At 42.1% G+C, this 11,463-nt stretch overlaps 1 protein-coding gene across 1 annotated transcript in view; it reads right to left on the bottom strand.

Moving 5' to 3' along the window:
* Window positions 1-11,463, bottom strand: part of PIK3C2G (phosphatidylinositol-4-phosphate 3-kinase catalytic subunit type 2 gamma) — a 311,474-nt gene that overhangs the window by 42,287 nt on the left and 257,724 nt on the right. The window contains exon 31 of the mRNA XM_026652203.1: window positions 3,971-4,065. Coding sequence (XP_026507988.1) covers window positions 3,971-4,065 — 95 coding nt within the window. The remainder of the gene's footprint in view (window positions 1-3,970; window positions 4,066-11,463) is intronic.

Genomic DNA, 11,463 nt, shown 5'->3' with positions numbered 1-11,463 from the left:
TCTCCCTGAACCCTATGGGCAGGTCTACACTATGGGGGAAAGTTGATCTAAGCTACGCAATTTGAGTTACATTAGTAGCGTAACTCAAGTCGACATAGCTTAGATCTACTTACCGCAGGGTCCACACTATGCAATGTCGACACTCCCCTTACTCTTCTTGTTCCGGTGGAGTACCGGAGTTGACGGGAGAGCGATCTGTGGTCAATTTAGCGGGTCTTCACTAGACCCGCTAAATCGACCCCCGGTGGATTGATCGTCGCAGCGTCGATCCACCGGTGTGTGGAGACAAGCCCTATGTCTCCCTCTCCAGCGTCAGGAACTCTGTCAGTTGTTGCCATGCTGCCCTACCCTCTCTCTGAGGCAATCTCTATCTATCTTTCTCCCTCACTCTCTTCCCCACTACTCCCCAATCCCCTTCTCTAGTTTCCTTCCCTCTGCCAAGGCTTACCTCTTTGTTTATAGCCTTCCAACTTCACTGCATCTCTGCACTAATATAGTATCGCCAACTCGAAGCATTCAAATATCACGAGTCAGGGCCCAAAAAATCATCATTGGTTTACAAAATCATGAGATTTCAAAAATAAAATATTTTGACTCTTCATGGATCTTCTGGCTTTCACACCCTTAGGGGTCTTGTTTTCAAGCTTTTCTTGGCTACCATGATGGCTATAAACTTACTTTTTTAATTATTGAAAGCTGAGAATCTGGTGTATTCACATGATACTAGGGATTCAAGAAAAACACAAATGATCATGAGACTTTCAATAAAATCATGAGAGTTGGCAGCGCTGTTAAATGTGTCAGTCAACACTAGTTTAACAGAACTTCTCTCTCATTGTCTATCCATAGTGTTTAAGCTGAAATGTGCACAAGCCTTTGCAACTAATTCTACAACTCTCTGCATGCATTGCTGCTCAAATTGTCTTATTAGTCAAGTTGTTGGGGAAGATGCAGGAATTCCCTTGGTGAAACTATGGCCTGGATAAAGCAGGAGCTTAGCAGAGATTAATGGTCCCTTCTAGCCTTAAATCTATTAAACAAGTTCACTCTGTACTTATTCTTCAAAGTATATTTCAATAGACTGTTTTCAGGCAGGACTTCTTTCACTGATGATTGAAATATTTCCTGTTTTAGGGAGAAACAGGTACATCTTGAAGCAGACCTAAGATCAGAGATTGGACATCAGACACATGCTTTTATTTCTCCAACCTTCTTTCTAGGTATTACAAAAAGTGGGTAAATAATGCATCATGGACTGAAATTATATAGTTATAGAGCTGTCAATCCTGACCTCTGCTAACAAAACCAGCCTTCCACAAACCAGACCAACTGCCCCTTAAACACTTCTCTGCTTTCTCCTGTGCCACCCCATATGCCTGGGAGAAGCTCCTTGTAAAAAGCTGCAAAGCCCACCTCTGCCATGAAGCCCACACAACACTTGACAATGGCTATAAACATGGTAGTTTCACAGGTACCTTGTTCTTTCACAACCCATTTGTTTTTCTCCCCCTGTTGTCTCTGATCATATAGTTAGACTATAAGCTCTTTGGGGCAGGACTACCTTGTTTATTTTGTGTGTGTACAGGACCTAGCACAACGTGGCCCTGATCCCTGAATGAAGCTTCGAGGATCTGCCACAATACAAATAATAATTAATGTTTCCTTCAGTGATTCAAATTCATCTACTGAAACTCCAGTGACTTCAATGAAGTTACACCAAGAATGAATTTGGCCTAATACAATTATTTAAACATTTGAAAGCATCATACTCTATTTTAAAGGATAAATTAAAGGAGGAGGGAACCAGTGCAAAAACTATTTCCTATAAATTTTGAAATAAAACAAGGTGGCAAATTAATTTCTGTACAGATGAACCACTAAAAATATTATAATTAGTAAGACACTGAAAAAGACTGAATAGAACTGAAATGGATTTAATATGTGTTGAATAAAATATAAACTTGGAATACTTTTTAATCCTTGTTCAACCCCCAAAGAGACAGGCAGACAGATTGATCTAGGGGATTGGCTGGCTGAAGAGATTATTAACATGATAAAGAACTTCTAGGTCACCAAACCCTTGGTCCAGGAACACTTGAGTATGGCTGCTCAGGCCCATCTAAGGTCTAATTTAAATGGAACTTTGTAGAGTTACAAGGGCCAGGACATTTTAAGTTAATTATACATTAAAAAGCCTAAACATTTGAAAGTATAGACACACAGAGTTAAGCCACCTCTGATCATCTTAAAGCTGCCCCTGTACATCTGCAAACCATCCATGCAAATTCATCAGAAAAACTTACACTTATAAACTGCATACTACCACTATACTTTCCCACATCTGACACATACAAGTATGCATTCTATACAACCACAGATTTATAAGATGTACCACCTACCCAACCACAGATTTATAACACACACACATATATATATCATGGAGCCTCTCAGCATAAGTACAGTGGAAAAAAATACAATACACACAGTAACACTAAGAGCATAATGTTCTGACCAAAATTCCCTCCACAAGCTTCACCAGCTACTCAGCCTGAAGGAGATGCTCCCCTCCCCAAAGGGCCTTATACTGTACCCCAAAGGTAAAAAGCACGGGCTCCATCTGAATAACACAGGAAACGTCTTCTATAGTCTAGGACGTTCATATAAATAGGACCTATCAGCAGATGTATCCTGTGAAATCTCAACTCTCAGGATGGTGCATGGAAAGAGAAAGACAGTCTCTCAGGACCCAAATCTTTTAGGACTTTATAGATCAAAATGAATACACTGAATTGCAAATCAGAAGCCTGGGGAGTCTATAGAGAATAGTTGGGGATATGTAGGCTTCACATGACTCATACAGCCAACCAGTCTCATTTTGTGTTGGCTGATGCTTGGCTGAGTCCCATTTAGAGCGAGTGATAGTAAGCTAATCTGGAGGTGAAAAAGGCATGAATGAACACAGTTGGGTCATTGGCATGGAAGAAATGTCACAATCTCCTAGTTAAACAAAGGTAATGAAAGGGTCTTCTAGCCACTGCCATTACCTGAGACTGAAAAGAGCAGTTGGGGATTCCAGAGCCTGTAGAGGCTGTTAATATCAAAGAGCAGACATACCACTTTAGCCGAGTTAATGCATATTGCCCTCACAAGATCCCCTAAGCCAACCAGCATCACCTGAGTCTTGACTGAACTGAGCCTTGCCAGTCCTATCACAGCCAGACTACAGGAAAGCAGATAATTTTACCATCTAGGTCTGCTGAGAGTAGAGCTGAGCATTGTCATCATACCAATGACATTGCAGCCTAACCCACCTCAGTATTTCCTCTAGCATCTTCACCAAGGGAGTCACTTGAGAAACAATGGTGGGGAGAGGCGGAGGGGAGAGTTTTGTCAGCATGTAGAAGGTTATATGTGATTATAATTTGGGGGAGGAGGGGAATGGAGCACATAGACTTATGAAAAGTCCGGGGGGCACTCTGCCCCCTTGTCCAATAGCAAATGATGTTCCTGAACTTCACATATATGTTGAACAGGAGAGCTGACATACCTGTACAATCCCACATGAAAGAACTCTAGGGGTAGATAAGCAAGTACTCTCCAGCTAGGACTTTACCAAGAAAGGGACAGAGCCCCTGTCATGTGACTCCATCCACTCCTGGCAGGAGTCGACAACAACTCAGAATCAGTACTATCTAAAGCAGCTCGAAGAGCCATTATGGACACCTAATCTTTTGTGCATTGCCAGTAGGAGATCATCACTGGCCATGACACTAATGGTGTTAGTTTCTGTACCACACCCTGGCTTCAAACCTGGTTGAAAGAGATCACATATGTTAAATGAAAAGCACCGTCACACAACCTTCTGTAAAATGTATTTATCTGCAAAGGACATTGTGAGGATTAATGTTAGCACAGCACTCTGCTAACATAAAATCTTAGGTTAGAGCTCAGTTATAATAAAAGGACTTACAATATTCCTCATATGTTTCAACAATATTGTCAGGTGGGTGCGCTCATAAGATATGACTAACTGCACTCCAGGTTTCTGTTCAGTAGATTTAGGACCTGAAATAAGCAAAAGAAATTAATTTCCAGTTACTGAAAGAGTGAATTTCCAGTTAGTGAAAATATTAATGGAAATGCATAGCTAAAGCATTGAAATACTATTTTAAATAACATGTATAACAAAATATTGCCTGCTTAAGGAAGGTCTGGAATTAGAAAACACTAGAGATGAGCTTGTTATAAATATTAGAGAGGCCATTGAGAGAGATTTTAAATTTTCCATTTGTCATCAGTCTGAATTTCAGCTGGAATGTTATGACTTAATTGTCCATACCCTAAGGGTATTTTGTAGAAAAATGAATATAATTGAGCTGCTGTTTGTGATTTTTCCTATATATTTTTTAAAAACATCTTACATGGGGTTTCAATTTCTTCCAGTTTGCAGTGGGGGAAAAAAAAAAAAGCTCCTACTTGTATAGGAGGCAAGGTATGTAAATCAGTGCAGAATTTGGCTCACATTTATAGACACAAGAGTTTGCAGAAAGGTTCCAAAACAACTGTAGATTTATGAGAGCTAAAGATACTAGGTATAAAGAAAAGGAAAAGATTACTGTATTTTTGCCAATTGCAGGCAGGGGTGAAAGTAACATTCAATACTTACTGGTATGGGAGCCGCTCCGGCCCCTGGAAGGGACGGGGCCTCGGGCGGAAGGGGCAGGGCTGGGGGGGTCAGCATTCCCCAGCCAGCCCATCCGCATTGCCTGGCACGCGCTGCCCGGGGCTCCAGCGGCGATTTAAAGGGCCCGGGGGTCTGGCTACTGCTGTGGTAGCGGCGGCCGGAGCCCCAGGCCCTTTTAAATTGCGGCCCCGGGGAAGCTGCCCCTTTTTCCACCCCCAGCAGCGGCCTGGGGCGGGGGGGCAAAAGGGGCGATGATGTTAAAGCGCTACCACGGCAGCGCTTTAAGCAGGGTCCTTAAAGCGCTGCCACAGCAGCACTTTAACGTCAGCTGACTATGGGCCAGTACTGGCGGCCACTTTTTACCAGTACGCCCTACCAGCCCATACCGGCTTACTTTCACCCCTGATTGCAGGCCTGATCCCATGGTCCTGATACTTTGCACAGATTCTTATTAATATGCAGTTACAGTCTGATCCTGTTCACACTGAAACCAGTGACAAAAATCCCATCACCTTGAATGCAAGCCCAGTCAGGTTTATAATCTCAACACTGACTCAGTATTTCTTATTAGAACTTTTAGAGGCATTAAGCCAAATGTCTTCACCAAAAAAGTTTTTTTTTTAAATCGTGGGATAACGAATGCAGGCTAGCTGTCTTGCTGTATAATCCTAGTGGAAAGGCACAGGTAGTTTTACCGTGATGTAGTTAGGTCAACATTTTACCTCCCACCTGTGGTTGACCTAAGGTTGCTTGAAGTAAAAATGAGTCTCTTGTCTCCACTAGGATTTTTGCAGAGAACTAGCTAACCCTTGTTATTTATCCTGCTGTAAAAAAATACCCTCAACCTCTATGTAAACTACTCTAACTTTACTGAAACAAGTAGGGCAGTGGTTCTCAAAGCCGGTCCACCGCTTGTTCAGGGAAAGTCCCTGGCGAGCTGGGCCAGTTTGTTTACCTGCCGCGTCCGCAGGTTTGGCCGATCGCGGCTCCCACTGGCCGCAGTTCGCTGCTCCAGGCCAATGGGGGCTGCAGGAAGTGGCGCGGGCCGAGGGATGCGCTGGTCGCCCTTCCCGCAGCCCCCATTGGCCTGGAGCGGCGAACTGCAGCGGACAAGCGGCGGACCAGCTTTGAGAATCACTGAAGTAGGGTTTCATTTTACTGACACTAGGACTGAATTTGGCCCATTATATCCATTTACTAGACTAACAAAAAAGTGAGAGTTTGCTCCTGTTATTATTTATTTCTTTTAATGTAGTGCCTAGGAGCTCCAGGCATGGACCAGGATCCCACCGTGCTAGGTGCTGTACAAACACACAAGAAAAAGACAGTCCCTGCCCCAAAAGCTTGCAATCTAAGTATAAGCCAAGAGCCAACAGCTGGATACAGGTAGATGGGGGAGCATAAAGAAACAATGAAACAATATTGTCTAATAAGACAAGATAGACACAGGGTGGGGAAGGGGTAGGACACACAAGCAGAGTGAACAATGGGATGGCAGCAACTGTCATGTTAGGTCCACCATTTTGAGGGATGGGGTGATACTTGGGGAGGGATCAGCTAAATGAAAAGAAAAGGGAGGGCAAGGAGGGTGAGAGGGACAGGGCAGAGGAGAAGAGGGTAAGGTGGGGCAGGTGTGGAGTGAAGCTGAGATGAAGAGCCTGAGGAAGGGGGAGGAAGGGAGGGCTGGAGCAAACAGCCAATCAGCAGAGGGCAGAGAAAATCAGAGCACTTTGTACTGTTTGGCTGCTCCTGTTCCTACTGGCTGGAGTCTCTGGTTGGCTACTCTCTACAGCTCTCCATCACGCCATGGGGTGGGAGTGGAGGCACCATCTGGGTCCTTGTGCCACCGGACTAAGAAGATGTTGACGGGAGGGATGACCCCGGTTGGGCTCCACTATACGCACTCCCCCCGCCCCAGGGTAGCAATCCTTGCTTTGGCTTCATCTATTGCTACTGGCTGGCTCCTCTCTGCAGATTTCACACCCCCTATCCCCACATGGCCTGGGGGATCACCTAGATCCCAGTGCACCCAGACTCTAGCAGGGTCTCTGTTGGACAATTCTGGAGGGGTGCTGGGGGAGGGGTGGACACCGTTTTATCCTCTTCCCCATTGCAGCAGATGTTAATCCCATCATGCCAGTACAGCTATGCAAGTATGAGTGAGGTTCTGTTCTGCTTACATCATAATCCAAATACTCCCAAAACATTGGGAAAGTTCAGATCAAAATCTGAACTTCATAACTATTCCCTATCCCTACAAAAAAATCCTGCATTCAAAAATAAAACAATGTAAAACTTTAGTGCCTACAAGTCCAATCAGTCCTAATTCTTGTTCAGTCAATCGCTAAGAGAAACAAGTCTGTTTACATTTACAGGAGATAATGCTGCCCGCTTCTTAATTACAATGTCACCTGAAAGTGAGAACAGGCATTTGTATGGCACTGTTGTAGCTGGCGTCGTTGCAAGATATTGCCAGATGTACTAAAGATTCATATGCCTCTTCATGCTTTGGCCATTTTTCCAGAGGACATGTTTCCATGCTGATAACACTCGTTAAAAAATAAGGCGTTAATTAAATTTGTGACTGAACTCCTTGGGGGAACATTGTATGTCTCCTGCTCTGTTTTACCTGCATTCTGCCATATATTTCATGTTATAGCAGTCTTGGATGATGACCCAGCACATGTTGTTTGTTTTAAGAACACTTTCACTGCAAATTTGACAAAATGCAAAGAAGATACCAATGTGAAATTTCTAAAGATAGCTACAGCACTCAACCCAAGCTTTAAGAATGTGCAGTGCCTTCCAAAAATCTGAGAGGGGTGAGGTATGGAGCATGCTTTCAGAAGTCTTAAAAGAGCAACACTCTGATGCGGAAACTACAGAGCCCAAACCACCATAAACGAAAATTAATCTTCTTCCGATGGCATCTGACTCAGATGATAAAAATGAACATGTGTTGGTCTGCACTGCTTTGGATCATTATCAAGCAGAACCCGTCATCAGCATGGATGCATGTCCCCGGGAATGGTGGTTGAAGCATCAAAGGACATATGAATCTTTAGCGCATCTGGCATGTAAATATCTTGTGACACCGGCTACAACAGTGCCATGCAAATACCAGTTCTCAATGTTAGGTGACATTGTAAACAAGAAGCAGACAGCATTTATCTTCTGCAAATATAAACAAACTTGTTTGTCTGAGCGATTGGCTGAAAAAGAAGTAGGACTGATTGGACTTGTAGGCTCTAAAGTTTTACATTGTTTTATTTTTGAATGCAGGATTTTTTGTACATAATTCTACATTTGTAAGTTAAACTTTCATGATAAAGAGATTGCACTACCATACTTGTATTAGGTGAATTGAAAAATACCATTTCTTTTGTTTTTTACAGTGCAAATATTTGTAATCAAAAATAAATATGAAGTGAACACTGTACACTTTGTATTCTGTGTTGTAATTGAAATCAATATATTTGAAAATGTAGAAAACATCACGTTTTAAAATAAATGGTATTCTATTAACAGCGCGATTAATTGCATGCGATTAATTTTTTTCAGTGCGCAATAGTCCTAATTTCAATGCTAGAATGATTGTGTTATAACAATCTATTCCCTTCTTATATTGCATAGCAACTAGGTGAGCATCACTAGGAATCACTTAAACAGTGACAGGAGGGGAAGGAAAAAAATCCAATGAATTGCAGAACTTCATAGGTTCAGTGTTTCTCTTGGGTAATTAGAAGCACATGGAAATTGGTTAAATAGTTTTTCATGAATAGCCATAAAAATTGTGCTAAAGTAGTTGTAGCAATACAGAGGATAGAATACTTGAGTACGAAACAGGGAGTTGTGTTTGAACATAAGGATAAAATTATCTTGGGGGTTCTATTGATACTGTGAATTGCAAGAGGTCAACAACTTCAGAAGTTTAGAAAGCACATCAGATCTCGGAGTGTAAATTACAGTGTTAGAATTCAGTTGAAAATCATGTCTTGCCCCACCCCTTTTGTATCTGTTCTATTAATGTTTTAGAAAGTGAAACTTTCCATCTAATGGAGGAATTCTTCACTTGCAATTGACATTTTTATATGCAAGAAATACATTTATTAATTGTTTAACTAGGTTGAGGACAGTGCAATACATCAGGGGAAATACATATATTAATCACATGAAAATCTGAGGTCTGAAACAGACACCATAGATATGAGCATGGCTATTTTAAATTTTTTTTTTGCCTTTTTCCAATGTATATATGAAACAGCTTTAACAACAAAGATAAAATGAACTGAACACAAGGAAGAAAAAGGGAAAAATCTGAACACAAGGAGTTTGATTCTGTAAGGCACTGAGGGGGCTCCTCTGAGGCATTAACCACCTTCAACTTCCATCAGCTACCATCAGCAATAGCAGCCAGAGGCCATCAGCTGTTTTTGGCCATCAGGTCACAGTTTAGACACTCCTGCATTCAGTGCCAAATTGTGGTCCCATTGAAGTCGATGGGCGTTTTGCCATTTTCTTTTATGAGACCAGAATTTCGATCTAAACTATAATGGTGCACACCTGCTCTGATGCCCAATATGGATATGGAGCAGCTGGTGGACCCACATGCTTGGGCTCTGCATTGTTAAAAGGTAGTGTGCTCGGTCTGTTCTCTCTTATAAACAAGGGCCAAACATTTGTCTAATGGAAGACACAGTCAGAACTCCCATTGACTTCAATCAAATCAAGATTTGACTTCTAAGGATTGATCCTATGCTCACTGAAGTCAATGGAAAAGCTCTTATGAGTGCCCAAAGCATAGCCCCAGGGCTGAATAGAGTTCACAAGTTCTTTTAATATGACTTGTGGATGCTCCTTCCCTGGGACGCCAGGGTAAGGCTTGAGTCAGCTGTGGGTTTATTTATTTTTGATGATTAAAAACTAACACGCTAATTTATTTGGAAATTAATTGCAACTTCAGGCAGAATGATTTGCAGTGTTTGTGTTCCCCTTATTTATTTGGATGGCCATTTTTTAAAGCAAATTACAGCCCTAGTTTATGTTCTCTTCAATGTTTCTGGAATCATCATTTTTAAACAAACCATGCACTGTAGTTGTCGTGTTGTATGAGAAATTAAGAAAGTAAGGCAACGGATACAGAGAAATTGATCAAATCTCCTTGAGGGAAACTACCCTGGAAGAATACTTTGCAATCCTTTGAGGCATAAAAGCAAAGTGCTGTGCAAACACTAACTAAACAAGCTTCTCAGCACACCTTGAAGGTAGGTAAGTCTTATTCTATCTTCTACATCCTTTGCTTTATCTCACACCTTTCCTCTCAAGACCTGTTTTAACGATCTACCATCAAAGGCTGATGGAACCAGTTCAGTTTGAGTGGACTGGGGTAGAATACTGCAAAAATGACCAACTGCTCTACTGACAGTTTGGTAGAGAATTATAATCCTCCTGTCCTTGACTGTTGAAAGATTTGCTCCTAACACCCTCTTTCCTAGCTTTGGCCTCATAAGACATCAAGAAATACTGATGGCCTGCAAAAGACGAAATACTAGGAACACAACAAGAAGCACATATGAGCACGTGCAGCAGAGAGAGTTGTCATGTATCACAAGGAATAGTACAACAGTCTGGTCTATCTAGGGCTGAGTCCCACATTAAGCACTGGGAGTAAAGTCTGCACAGGGAGGTGCAATGCACATCTCCCCATTCAATGAGCCTGGCTCTTGTTTTAAAAGGAGACAGGTCCTATTTCTCTGCTGGTATAAATGGGCACTGACATCACTGGTGCTGCGCCTAATTGTGCCAACACAGACCTTGGCCTATATGTGAACCATTAGAAATGACAGCAACCATTTCATTTCTTCACAGTGTATAGCTGAATGGTCTGGAATTTTAATACTTTCAGCAGATGTAATTCAGTAAAAGAAAAATAAACAACATCACTGAATATCAAAATTGTTTTGATGGATATTTTTGCACAAAATAACACTTTTTTTGGGTCATCATGAAACACCTTAGGCAAAATAATTTTTGATATCTGTTCCCCCCATAGTGGGCTAAGGGTACCAGGATGTGTACAATATTGAGTATATTTCAGAATGCATCCCAGTGGGAATACTGCATCTGTATTCATGACAAAGTAAATTTGGCACTGAGTTTTAATCTCTTCATTGCTTGGAGCACAGTACAAATTCATACATTTTAATTTTTATTTTGCTCTCTTTAATGAGTGTAATTACCTACAATCTTTGAACATTAAAGTGATGTAAGTGAAGGATGTTGTCAATCAAAATTCATAATTTGCTTGTTATGGGGTATTGTTTTTATTTTATATTCATTCTAACTAAGAGACAGGGCTGAAGGACAAATCACCAAGTTCTCTCTCAGGCAAAACTCTTATTAAAGCCAAGTGGAGTTTTGCCAGAATAGAGAGAGAGTAAAAATGGAGGCCTGAATCATCCCATATATAGTAAAATCTCCGGGAGGGGGAAGGGAAGAGGGAAGGTGTCTCCACACAGAATTCTCCTCACAGAACTTCCCTCCTTCTACACCATCACTTCACTAAATAAAGGGATGGGCTTTACTCCTTGAGAATATGCTCAGGGCCCACCTTCAAGCGAGGAAGATCCCAGGGCTTCACTGTACCTCTCCCCATAGAATAACAGAACCATAGGGTTAGCAGCGACCACCAGGGCCGGCTCCAGGCACCAGGCACCCAAGCTGGTGCTTGGGGCGGCACCTGGAGGGGGGCGGCGCGGCGCTCCGGCCGCCGGGGAGAG

The sequence above is a fragment of the Terrapene carolina genome, unplaced genomic scaffold (genome assembly GCF_002925995.2).
Source record: "Terrapene carolina triunguis isolate 2854851 unplaced genomic scaffold, T_m_triunguis-2.0 Scaffold112, whole genome shotgun sequence".
Taxonomy (NCBI): domain Eukaryota; kingdom Metazoa; phylum Chordata; order Testudines; family Emydidae; genus Terrapene; species Terrapene triunguis.
The sequence above is the reverse complement of the archived record's forward strand: the minus strand, read 5'-3'. Positions and strand labels throughout refer to the sequence as shown.